General features: G+C 41.0%; 1 protein-coding gene across 1 annotated transcript in view; it reads left to right on the forward strand.

The window, feature by feature from the left end:
• LOC124787847 (meiotic recombination protein DMC1/LIM15 homolog) overlaps window positions 1–13,906 on the forward strand; it is a 141,666-nt gene that overhangs the window by 103,867 nt on the left and 23,893 nt on the right. Inside the window, exon 8 of the mRNA XM_047254800.1 lies at window positions 7,803–7,985. Coding sequence (XP_047110756.1) covers window positions 7,803–7,985 — 183 coding nt within the window. The remainder of the gene's footprint in view (window positions 1–7,802; window positions 7,986–13,906) is intronic.

Raw genomic sequence — 13,906 nt, forward strand, 5'->3', positions numbered from 1 at the left:
GACGACGTCTTTGTCTGTTCCTGAATGGTTTCTGCAGGAGCAATACACTGTTTGTTGTTTTGGGCAATATGGTCTGATTCGCTATTAACCTCTATAACAACGAAAACTACTATTACCGTTACCATTATTATTATTACATGTAACAATATAAATGAAAAATGTGCTTTCACACACTAACTTAGCCAAAAAAATGTAGCCATTCTAAAATAACCTCAAAATTAATGTACTTCAGGAACATAATGGTATGTACATGCACTTACCATTATGTCCGTGAAACATACTAAAGACAGTATATTTACAAAATAACATACCTCTGAGTCATCTGAATCGTTAGGAATGTATTCTGGATCCCTCTCGAAGATATTAGTATCATTGGAAGTATATTTCTCGTCTTCTGCCATGTTCACTTTTGCCATAATCTTGGAGATGTTTTCACTTGCCGCCATTCTCTCTGTCCCTTACCATTATGTTTCCGCAACATACGGACAGTGGCGCTTACCATTAAGCTCGGCCCTGACGTCTGTTGAGTGAATTTGGAGCTACTAGTAAGTTTACTGCATTGTGCATCCCACAGGTGGTGTCATTAGCCATCTATTGCAAAATACACGGCAATGGCGCTGACCATTGTGTTCCCCCGAGCAGCTCAGATGTAAATATTAAAAATGATAATCTTATTAGTTACATCTGTAATGTTTAAAAATCACATGCATACATGACTAACAGAGAATACAGAAAAAAAACTTTTTCATTTTCAGTAGTGGCATAATTATTGTAATTATTCCATAACACACACATTATAATCAACAGTGCAGAAGGAACCTTTGACAAGGTCTCCCCTCTATATATTCATGGGATATTAGATATTAGAGGGTATTGCTGAATACTTAAAAAGTATTAAACAACTTCATAATGAAACATTTCTAGTTGGAACTGCTGTGTCAAACCAAGCATCTAAGCTTCTGGGATGTGAGGCCTTAGGTGACTACCTTGTTGTGGCTGAGCTGCATAACATCCTTAACTTCTGTAAAGACGTGGTTACCTGCTCTGATATAATGGAGATGGACATTGGGGATTTGCAGAAAGAATGGAAAAGTATGGATGTTATGGAAGTGCAGAACTACATAAGGAGAACCGATGGTACATTAGAAAAAGCTGCAACATTTATTGTAACATTCAACACTCTGGAATTACCTGAACATATTCTTTCAGGCCACATCCATCATAAGTTTTGACCACAGATTCCCATCCCAATGTGATGGATCAAGTATCAAAGATTTATTCACACCACTTTGGTATGTAACAGGAGAGTGATGTGTCGAAATTTTGGAGGATCAGCTCACGAATCAGGTGAATATTATACACTTTGTCCAAATTGTATAAACTGCTTTGGGAATCACCCAGTATGGAGTTACGAAACACATACCCTATGATGAGCTAACAAAGCTTTTGAAGCTATGCAACCTCCAATATGTGTTACTTTTTTATGCCCCAGCCCTTAGGAATCCAGATGCCTCCTCATAAACCCACACCACAGATTCAAGTACAAATACATGCACTTGTCAATGTATCAGTGGGTGAAAGCTTCACTTGAACATGAAGTCATTCAGAAGCCATCAACCATGGACTTGGAACCTCAGCCACATACCACTATTCACCATCAGGAGGAGCCAATTAAGCCATCCTCTCTGCCCGTAGAAGCAACTCCTACATAAGAAAGGAAAAAGTTATACATAAAATAATTCAAAATTGAAAAAAAAAAACACTGGCAAAACCATTGAATTGGCTAGCACTCCCCTTTCCAATGGTGAGTTTATGGTTGAGGATACAGATATCCACATGGAAGAACTTTAGAGCAGGGCACCATCTCATGTTCCCCTGACCTCTTGGGTAAAACACCATCACAGAGGAAAAAGGACAAGGACAACCATCGCTAATCAATGGCTCCCACAGGCATTTCTCTATTGCAGTGGAACTTAAGCAGATGATAACTGCATGTAGAAGAATTACGGCTCCTGGCCCAGATAGATCATTCTGCATCTGCTTACAAGAAACTTATTTTAAAGTCACCAACAGACCTGTATTAAGGAGGTAGCACACCTACAGGAGATAAAGCTAAGGATGAAGTGGCTGTTTAAGTCAATGATAGATGCCACTACTCTCCTGTCCTTCCTACCATGGCCATACAAGCAGTTGCAGTGGAAGTTCTCACACCAGTTAAAATCACAGTGTGTTCTTTATGTCTTTCCCCTCACGATCCGTTGGATGCAGATGAACTGACAGAGCTCTTCCAGGCATTCTCCCACCCTTTCTTTCTTGTAGATGACCTCATTGTACAAAAAGTGCTTTGGAGCTCAGCTACCACTTGTTCCAGGGATTGAATTATTGAGCATCTTGTTCATTCAGAGAATATCTGCCTTTTGAACTCTGGTCAGTGTCATGACTTCCTTTCCACACTGTGTGGTTCTTTAATGGATACAGAAGAGGGGAAAAGATGCCATTCATGAATGGAGAATTCAGATATTAATTTTTCTACATCTAACATCAAATAGGAAAAATAATATATAATTTTGTTGCTGAACTGCAGTGTCAGTTGCTAAAGTAGATTTGAAGACATGCGGAAAAACGGGCTAACCCTCAAATGTAAAAACTTACGGATATGTGTTGCCATCTGCTTTTGGGTACAGAAACAATCAAAACTGACATTGGTCTCACCCCTAAATATGACATGAAAGTCTGTAAATGTTATTCAACTAGCAAACACACAAAATGTGGTGAGTCCATGAGTGTTCGAACTTAAGTACACCCATTTGCTGGAGCTCCAAAGAGAGGATGCTTGCATCTCAATGGCAGCAGCATAATCATTTGTGGCAGCACCATCATGCCACGGTGGTGGCTGTAGGAAACATGACAGTATAAGTGGTGGTGCACATATTGGAAAGTGCGTCTGGCCAGATGGCAACTGATACTGTCATCAGATGACACACTTTTCTGTGGCTACAGGGTCATCTTCAGCCATTGACCTTTGTTTTTGCTCCCCAGATCTTGCAGTCTCAGTTCAGTGGGAAGTGGCAGCACATCTGCATTCCAGTGACCACTTTCCAGTGTGGATTCGTCTGCTGACTCAGATGGTGGTTGACAAGAGAAAGCCAAGATGGTTGATTCAGAGGGCAAAGTAGATGTGATACAGTTGGCAGGCCATCTGTGTTCAACAGGATAGTGGCCCAGGAGATGATGAATCATATCACCTGTGTGATCCAGTGAGCTGCAGTAGATACCATTTGTCAATCTAGCAACCACTGCAGAAGATGACCTGTTCCCTTATGGAATGACGAATGTCACTCGGCAATCAGAGCCAGGTGCACAACTTTGGAGAAACGTCAAACACAATCCAACTACAGAAAACCTCTGTGCCTTCAGGTGTGCAAGAGCATAAGTAAGGCAAATGATAAAACAAATGAAGAGGAACTCCTGGAAGAAATTTGAGGCTTCTGTGAATTGATCCACTCCACTGCACAAGTTTGGGACTCAATGCAGAGAAATTCAAGCAAGTTGTACACCTCCTCTTATGGTCATGTTGAGAAATGCTGACTTGGTGGATATGCCTAAATACATGGTTCAGCTTTTAGCTGAACACTTTTTTACCATCACTGCACCATCCTCACAAACTCCTGTGCTCCAGGTGCTCCATAGGACTGTGGAGATGAGGAGACTCTACTTTTTCTCATTTCATGAGATCAGAATTTTCCATTCTCTATGTTGAGACTGGAATGAGCTCTGTCCAAGCCAGAAACACTGCTCTAGGACTGGACCAGATTCATTATGCCATGCTCTGTCATCTGTGCGCTGGAGCAAGGACAAGCTTCCATCTTGTTTCAGTCATATCTGGTTTGATGGATGACTTGGCAGTAGGAAATATTAATTCCATAATGGAAAGCAGGAAAGGACCAAATAAGCCGACAGTTACTGGAGTCCAGCCTTTACCAGTTGTTTAGATAATACTCTCTAGTGCATGGTCAACTGTTACCTTGTCTGGCACCTCGAATCCTGAGGTCACCTGTGCCACACCCAGTGCAGTTTTAGCCTCTATCATTCTGCCCATGATAACTTAATTCTCCCAAAGACAGTGATACAGAATTCCTTATGCCAAAACCATTAGGCTGATACATTTTTTGACCTAAAAGATCAGTATGACACCACATTTTGGAGGTCCAACATCCTTTGCCAATTTCATGACTGGAGACAACTTGGCTGTCTGGCACTTCTTGTCCGGTCCTTCCTCTAGGACCCTGCCTTCAATATCACATTATTTTTGTTATGCCTTGTCTGATTGTTGTTTTCAGGAGAATGGGGACCCCAAGGCAGTGCACTCAGTGCCACAGTGTTTGCAATCACTATCAATGGCATCTCCTCAGCAGTCAGGAGACCTGCTAAATGCTCTTTGTTTGTGGATGACTTCACAATCTTCTACTTTTCCTTCAATCTTACAATGACAGTGAGGAAACTACAGCTGACCATTAGGAGGCTGGTAGCTTGAGACAATGAAACTGGCTACTCGGCCAGTTACCAACAACACAGATGGGTTATGCAGGCATGGACCTCACAGAGAACATCTCTTCAGATGACAGATAAGGTATTGCTGCACTGTACCTTTGGCCTCGCAGATGTTTCTCCACCATGGGCCACATGACTGAAAGCAGTACCTGCAGTATCCTGGTACCTGGGAAGTAATTAGGCTGGTATCCTCGCTATGCTCAGGGGGTTCACACTGAGTTAGTTTCCTGGACCAAGCACTGATTGCAGAAGCATTCCCACAATCATGATTTCACTCTGGAGCTGCCACTATGATGCCATCAACCACATTGATCTTTGCCTCCAGGAGCTGCCAGCTAAGGACTTACACCATTTGTGGTCTCTACATCAAAGAGATGTGGCCACTGGCAGACTTTGTAATTTTTGTCTTTGTTTTGAATCAGCAATATGCCAGACTCAAACATTTGTGTGTCTCTTCAGAACTGAACTTCCTCTCAGGAATTTCAACTTTTGCATGTCCCTTACAGACTTTGATTGTAGCACACTTAGTGTATGGACATTGGATTTTTGAACTTTTAAGTTACTATGTCATTTTCAGTCTTCAGATATTATTATTGTTCTATCAGTATTCAAGAAGTGACTTGTTATCGATTATCATGTACCAAACTAACTCCCATCAGAGAAGAGTCTCTACGTATGTAGCAATAAACTTCAGATTCATTTTCTACAAGGGTGAGTAAAATAAAAACCTTAAATTTGTAATAACAAATCGAAATTTCACACCGTTATCCTGTAAGTTGGTGAGCATGCTAGAAACAGCATACAGAATGGCCTGTAGGTGGCAGCATAGTGCAGATGCACACATACCATCGCAGTATCAGTATAAAGATGGCCGCCCCACTTGCGACTTTCACCAGGGAAGAACAGCATTCTGCTATTCAGATTTTGTGTAGTGAAGGTGTGAAACCTTTTGAAATTCATCGATGAAAGAAGGTTCAGTATGGTGATGCATGTTTGTCACAGCAGCAAGTCTACGAATGGAGTAGGAAGTTTGCAGATGGTGTGACTTGAGTGGAAGATGCTCCTCGTCCAGGCCAGGCACAACGAATTGTAATTCCACAGAACATTTTAGTAGTTGAAGCCATAGTGAAGGAAAACCACTGAGTGACACTGAATGACATTGCAGCCTGTTTACAGATTAGTCATGGGTCAGTACACCACATTGTGCGTGATGTGCTCCAGTTTCACAATGTGTCTGCAAGATGGGTGTCACGGCAGCTGACTCCTGAAATGAGAGAACGACGTTTTGATGCTTGTGAAGAACTTCTTTGGCACTTTGAACAAGAAGTTGATGGCTTCCTTGCAAGAATCATTACTGGGGACGAAACCTGGGTTCACTTCCACCAACCAGAAATGAAGACAGCGAGCAAGGAATGGCACCATTCCTCATCACCATAACCAAAGAAGTTTCAAACAGAACCATCAGCAGGGAAGGGTATGCTAACTCTCTTTTGGGACGAAAAAGGTGTCATTTTGGAGCATTACATGCCTAGAGGGACCACTGTCACCAGTGCATCATACACAGATCTTCTAAAAAATCATCTGCAGCCTGCAATCAAATCAAAGTGACATGGATTGCTGTCAGCAGGTATCCTTTTGCAACATGACAATAAAAGGCCCCACACTGCCCATACAACAGTTGCAACAATCACAGACCAGCATTTTGAGTGTCTTCCTCATCCACTATACTCACCAGACTTTGCCCCAAGTGATTTCCATATGTTTGGACCTCTCAAAGACACAATGGGGGGAAAGAAGTTCCATTCTGTTGAAGAGGTACGCCACGTGGTTGCGCGGACTACCAAAAGAATTTCTTTCTAAAGGAATTTATGAACTTTGTAAGCCTTGGAGGACTTGCATTGAGCATGGGGGAGTTTATGTTGAAAAGTGATACAGCTTTGTACCACTTCTCCACAATAAATAATATTTAAAAAAATATTTAAGATTTTCATTTAACTCACCCTCGTATATGGGTATATTTCCTGTGCTGTCCTTGGTGGACATATCGATGTGGATGCGCAGTAGCACAGTTTTCATTGCTTCATGGACCAATAGCAGTTGTTTGCATCATTCTTAATGATGTTGCAAATTTGTTCTTATAGTAGCGGCATAACATGAAAACATCAATATACTTTGACAAGTCATTCCATTATTGTCTTCTGTACTTCAACTATGCAGTCTCCTTTGTAAACTGATTGAATTTTACCAGCTTCCTGTCAAGGAACCAAGGTCTCCCGCTTGTCACAACCAAGCCTATGTGATCACCCCATTTTATATCCCTTCGTATTGTTAAACCCTGGCATTTGTATGATTCTGTGATAGTGTCATTTGCCCATTTCAAATGAAGAACAATCAAGGCCGTATTTTCATGTAATATCATAACTGTAGACATTATCATTCTCTTTGAACTAAATGTGTTATTTAAATCAGATTTCATTGCACTACATATTTTCTGTGTAAATGAAGAAAGAAACAAAGCAGTATTGCAGTAAACTTTTCATTTTTTACTTTGCAAATTTTTACTGCACAATAGTGAGTAATAAGAATGTGTAGCACTCCCTTCACATCAGCTGACAAGTATTTTTAATGAACTGGGCATTCAACTAAATCTTCACAGAAATAAAGAAAGCATATAATGTACACAGAAAAATCTACCAGTCCTTTCTCAACAATGCTGCCCTGTAACAGATGATATTGCCAGAGAACATTATACAAGACATGGCATTCACTTAAATGAAAAGGGAAAATCTCTCATAAATCCAAAAACTGTGCATTTAATAACAGTCATCATGCTGTGTTTCCCTGAACAGATCCTGAGACCATTAAGAAGCATCTGTCAGATAATATGCAGTACTATTTAACCTAACTGTGTACTATTGTGCAATAAAAATCTTCCAAATCTAAGATGTGTTAAACCATAATGTTATTCCATGAAACATTAATAAATGAAATTAGGCTGCATCTCTGTACTTGTTAATTTATTTGTGTTAGAGATTCAATGATGCTGTTAAGGATACATTCCACATCTTTATTTGTCATGTCTTTCTAACTTATTGCTCAGCTTTCATTTTCTTGTTAGTGAAGGTTGTCTCCTTTAGCAGGTAAAATAAGTTTAGCAATGAAATATGATGAAGCAGCCAACATTTTAACAATATGTAATCTTCCATTTTTATTTGTTGTGTGTATTGTTAATATCAAGTGTTTATGCACAGGTAGTAGACTCTATTATGGCACTGTTCCGAGTAGATTTTAGTGGACGAGGTGAACTAGCTGATCGCCAACAAAAGTTGGCTCAAATGCTTTCTCGTTTACAAAAAATTTCAGAAGAATACAATGTTGCGGTCTTCATTACAAATCAAATGACATCTGATCCAGGAGCTGCACTTACATTCCAGGTTTGTTGTTGGGTAGAAACTATATTACCCATTTTTCATGAAAATATATTTTTAGCTAATATGTGTGGATGGATATGTGTTTGTGTGTGTGTGTGTGCGAGTGTATACCTGTCCTTTTTTCCCCCTAAGGTAAGTCTTTCCGCTCCCGGAATTGGAATGACTCCTTACCCTCTCCCTTAAAACCCACATCCTTTCGTCTTTCATCTCCCCTTCCCTCTTTCCTGATGAAGCAATCCTGGGTTGCGAAAGCTTGAAATTTGTGTGTTTTTTATTGTGTCTATCTACCAGTGCTTTCTCTCATATGTGTGTGTGTGTGTGGAGGGGGGGGGGGAGGGGGGGTGTGCATGGATGCAGCAAGCAAGACAGCACTCAACATTTATTCCCTCATACAGCACTGAACAAGCAAATGAAATAAATGTTGCGCATTAAACCTCAAAACTGATATTCGTCACAGGTTAAAACCTAGGTCTACCCAAATCCACATTAGAGCCCAGTGGCAACAGATAAGAATCATTGAGCAGAAAAGCAAACACAGTCTAGGAAATCACATAGTTCATCATATAAGGCACACAGAGACCACTACAGAATGCTCACATTGGCATACACTGAAGTGTCTTACAACAGACTACATCTGGTCTTTTATCAAGGCAGGTGGCTGAATGATGTGATACACAGCCCCACACTGTATGTCAAGTGGGTCACTAGGTTTCAGGCAGTTATAGCAGATCAATAATGTACTTTTCATATCAGTGTCCGATTGGGCTACTAAATCCTTTCCCCACTGAAACAGCACAAAGTTTCAAATATGTCCAGGCCGAAGGAGGGGGGCATTTCCAGGTGTGTCATGTTGCAGTGCTGGTGCCTCTCTGTTGGTAGAGTGTTGGTCATGTCTGGCTGTGTGGTGTCCTGTTTATTGGTGATGCTGTCTGATATACTTCCATTGGATGTCAGGACAGGTGGTTGTGGGTGCAAGCACTGCTAACTCCAGTGTTGGCACAGTTGGTCCTGGACTGTCACAACCATTACAAAATGATGGGTGTGGTGAGCCATAATCAATTTCCAAATCCCTACTAGTGTGAACCCAAATACATGTGACCACACGGGAGTGCCAAAATGGAACAATGTGGAATTGTTCTCCTCTTGTCCCAGCACCAAAAACAGAAAACTGAAGAGGGGGGTCATGTGGGTGGTCTTCGTAGCAACTGAGCCAGAATGTTGGCTTTGATGGGCAATGCTCCACATTTTGCTAGAAAACCATTTAAATCTCTTTCAGAACTCAACAAAATGAATTCTTTAAGCATTTGATTTTAAGCGTATCATAGATCTCTCCACATTTCCATTGAACACACAGAATGAAATGTGTGTGTGTGTGTGTGTGTGTGTGGCTATATGTTTCATGCTGTTATGGGTGCAGAACAACTTAGAGGCAGCTGCTGTAAGTTTTAGTTGTTAGTGGATCCTTAATTAATATTGGAGATGATCCTCAATAAAGCCATAATAGTGGTTGCCTTACTGGTAAACTGTAACTTGACCAGATACAGGATGTGGATCTATTACAAAGAGTCATATACTTTCCAAAAATAAGTCCCACTGCAATCAGTGTGGAGATATTTCCACTGATGTGTGGATTCCGATCCTGAAGAAAAAATAGAGAGTGATGTTGTCTCATGTGTTCTGCTTCCCTGACAATTCTGCATAAAATGTATAATATTTTCATCAATTTTGGGCTGTAAAAACGTTACTCAGCAAGATTTTTCATCACTGTGATTAATGAATTAAATTCAAAGAGTGGTATCATAGTGAGCATGGAAAACTAAATCTGCACCCTTCCTTTTAAAATGTTAAGAGACACAATACTTTGAAGCAGTTGATGATATTTTGCAAAATATTGACACACAAAAGGATATTCTGACATTAACAGTATAATTGCTTATCCTTATTACATATAAAATAAATGCTTCACTGAGAACATCATCTTACCTTGTAGCTGTTTCTACACTTCAAGATGTAACGAGGAAGTCTTCTGAAGTTTGGACATTTTATTGGTCTATTCATAAGTGTAACGTTTCTTGGCTATCGAACTCTGGATTGGGTCTCCTAGGCAATCTAGATAAAGCACCTTCATTTGAGTGTTGTGATAGGCCCCAATAAATGTTATGTTGAAAATCTGACAAATAAAATGTTCAAGAAAAATGTGTGTGGGAGTAAAAGTAAACTTGCATTCTCAGCATAGTTCAGTAGAGTGCCATGCCTCCAACTATGAACAGGAGCATGCAGGTTGTGTATACTGCTTAGTCTGCCAAGACACTTCGAAAGATCATTTCAAGCTTAGACCATGTGCACATTGGCACTTTATGGCAAGAAGGGTCATCAGTATCGAAAATTGACACCAGACTGGCACATGCTACAGTGAAGTCATTCAAGCACTATTATGAGGTACACAAAATTGAACACCTACACTTTTGTGTCCACCCTTGGTCAACAACACCAGCTCATTACCTCTAGCTGCAAATTATAGCTTATAGCTAGCCTGAGGAGAATGCAACAAAATAGTTCACAGTCTTTTTGGAGGCAACTGGGCGGGTTGTGTCAGCCCAGACAATATGTAACAATCACCAAACAATCAATTTGTACTCTAGGTACCCATTATAATAACCACCATCACCAAAGAGTGCAAAAGAGGTGGGCAAGGGAACACTTGGAACAGAACCTGGATCAGTGGTGTCAGGATCTCCTCACAGACAAGTGTGGGATTTGTTTGAAGTTTGATGACTGTTACTGAAGAGTGAGGAGGCCACCAGGTGCCAATACATGTCTCATGCAAGCTGTCTCATGTACTCAGGAGGGAGGTTAGTCAGTCATACTTATTGACAATGTATGTTCCATGTCGTGAAATACAAAATTTTTCCGGCGAATTAAATGTTTGAAGAAATATCAGAATTGCAGCTGGTCGTCATAAACTTCATTCCACAATATTTCAACTGGACACCTGCCAATCACCTTCAGGTGAGTCATCAAAGACTGCACAGATGTTCTCCACTTCGCATTATGTAGCGCGCTGATAGTATTGCGGCACATATGTCAGATCACGGGGACAGGAGAACCACACTGCCCGATGGCAGCGTCCTCGCTGGTGGAACTGCAAGGATAGCTGTCTTCAGCATTGCCACTTGCTACAGCTATCACAGTATTCTGCTGTGTTCATCTGAAGCAAATCTCGGAGATGATGGGATTCCATGCATTATGCAGATGGTAGCCACTGTTGTCATTCATTGGATTTTCCACGATGCATATTTCTATGGATTCTTTTATAATGGACTCCCAAAAAGATATTGCTGTGGCCAAAATTAATGTTTTGCCATACTCCGTTGTATGTCCGTTGGAGATACAATGTACCACAACTGCAAACTTGCTAGGTTGCAAAAGGCGAGTGCAATGTTTATGTTCTGTGCAACATTCTTCCACTATGTGTGTTGTTTGTCCTATATAGGCTATACCACACTGGCAAGGTATTTTGTAAATTCCCACCTTCTGCAATAACAAACCATCTTTTGCTGATCCCAACAGGTCCAAAATCTTGGATGGTGGGTCGAAAGTCACTTTCACCTGAAAATTATTAAGGATTCTTGCTATTTTGAAGGAAATACTTCCAATGAAGGGAAGAAAAGCTAGGGACTTTGCTGGCATGTTCTCTTTATCCACTTCTCTGTTCTTGATTTTAGCTGAGAATGCCCTCTTAATTTGGCAGGTTGAGTATCCGTTGTCTCTGAACACTGCCCTTAAATGTGCAAGCTTTTTAGGTAAACCATCTGCATCTGACACTGTATGGACCCTGTGTACAAGGGTTTTAGGCATACTCATGTGTTTGGGATGGCTGATGGCAACTTTGAGGAGTGCAAGTACAAACCAGTGTGAGTGGGCTTACAGTAAACAGAATGTCCCAAAGAGCTGTCACTCTCCTGTCTAACCAAAACATCCAGGAATGGGAGACAACCACCTTTCTCCAGTTCCATAGTAAATTTAATATTCTCATGAATGGAGTTAAGATGATGTATAAACTCCATTAACTTATGTTCTCTGTGGGGCCACACTACAAGATACGTGGATGATACTTTCGTAATGTGGCCACATAGAGAAGATAAGTAATGGAGTTTCTACATCATTTTAACTCCATTCATGAGAACATTCGATTTATGATGGAATTAGAGAAAGATGGTTGTCTCCCATTCCTGGATGTTTTGACTAGGTGGAAGAATGACAGCTCTTTTGGACATCCTGTTTACTGTAAGCCCGCTCACACTGATTTGTACTTGCATTCCTCAAGTTGCCATCAGCCATCCCAAACCATGAGTATGCCGAAACCCCTTGTACAGAGGGCCCATACAGTGTCAGATACAGATGGTTAACGTAAAAAGTTTGCACATTTAAGGGCAGTGTTCAGATACAATGGATACTTGACCTGGCAAATTAAGAGTGCATTCTCAGCTACAATCAAGAACAGGGAAGTGGATAAAGAGAACATGCCAGTAAAGTCCCAAGCTTTTCTTCCCTTCATGGGAAGTATTTCTTTCAAAATAGCAAGAATATTTAATAATTTTCAGGTGAAAGCGATTTTCGGCTCACAATCCAAGATTTCGGTTCTGCTGAGAGCAGCAGAAGACAATTTGTTATGGCAGAAGACAGGAATTTCAAAATACCTTGCCAGTATGAGATTTTCACTCTGCAGCGGAGTGTGCGCTGATATGAAACTTCCTGGCAGATTAAAGCTCTCCTGCGAACCATGCAGAAGCTTCTGTTAAGTTTGGAAGGTAGGAGACGAGGTACTGGCAGAAGTAAAGCTGTGAGGACGAGGCGTGAGTCGTGCTTGGGTAGCTCAGTCGGTAGAGCACTTGCCCGCGAAAGGCAAAGGTCCCGAGTTCGAGTCTCGGTCCGGCACACAGTTTTAATCTGCCAGGAAGTTTCATACCTTGCCAGTGTTGTATGGCCTATATAGAACAAACAACATGCATAGTGGAAGAATGTTGCACAGGACATAAATGTTGCACTTGCCTTTTGCAACCTAGAAGGTCTGTAGTTGTGGAACACTGTATCTCCCACAGGAATTCAACAGAGTATGACAAAACATTAATCTTGGCCACAGTAATATCTTTTTGGGACTCAGTATTAAAAGAATCCATTGAAATATGCATCGCAAAAATCTAATGAACCATGACAGTGGTTACCAGCTGGATAATGTGCAGAATCCCTTCATCTCCAAGATTTCCTCCAGATGCAGGTGCCAGAATACTGCAATAACTGCAGAGAGTGGCAACACCGAAAACAGCTGATCCTTGCAGTTCCACAAGTGAAGGCACTGCCACCGGGTGGTGTGGTCCTTCTGTCACCAATATTATGGGCGTACTACACAAGGCAGAGTGGAGAACATCTTTGTCAGTCTTCTATGGCTCACCTGAAGGTGACCAGCAGAAGTCCAGTTGAAATATCATGGAATGAAGTTTACAATGACCGACCGGACTTCCAAAATCTCTTAAAACAGTGTGTTCCACGTCTATGGCTGGTGCAGCTACTGTATTGATTATTTACCTCTATTGAAAAACTTGTCTGATGCAAAGAAGGGTTTAGGGAGAAAAACTATCAGCAACTTGCTTCTCAACTTTTTTCTGTTAACTGACAGGTAGTCAAAGAGTTTCAGAACTAAGTTCTGTTTTAGATAAACATACACTTGATAGGGTAATGGGTTATATTTCAGTTTAGTATGGTACTTGTAGGTTTTACTGTCCTCAAATTGAAAGAATATTTTGGTAATGTGGCAGCCATACCACAGAATAGTGTGTATGGCAGCACTCTAGTATTCACCCAAGAGTGAAGATTTTATCTTTCAGCCAACTTTTGGCAACAGTGCAGTGCTCACGGATGCAGAA

Source organism: Schistocerca piceifrons, chromosome 3, assembly GCF_021461385.2.
Source record: "Schistocerca piceifrons isolate TAMUIC-IGC-003096 chromosome 3, iqSchPice1.1, whole genome shotgun sequence".
NCBI lineage: Eukaryota > Metazoa > Arthropoda > Insecta > Orthoptera > Acrididae > Schistocerca > Schistocerca piceifrons.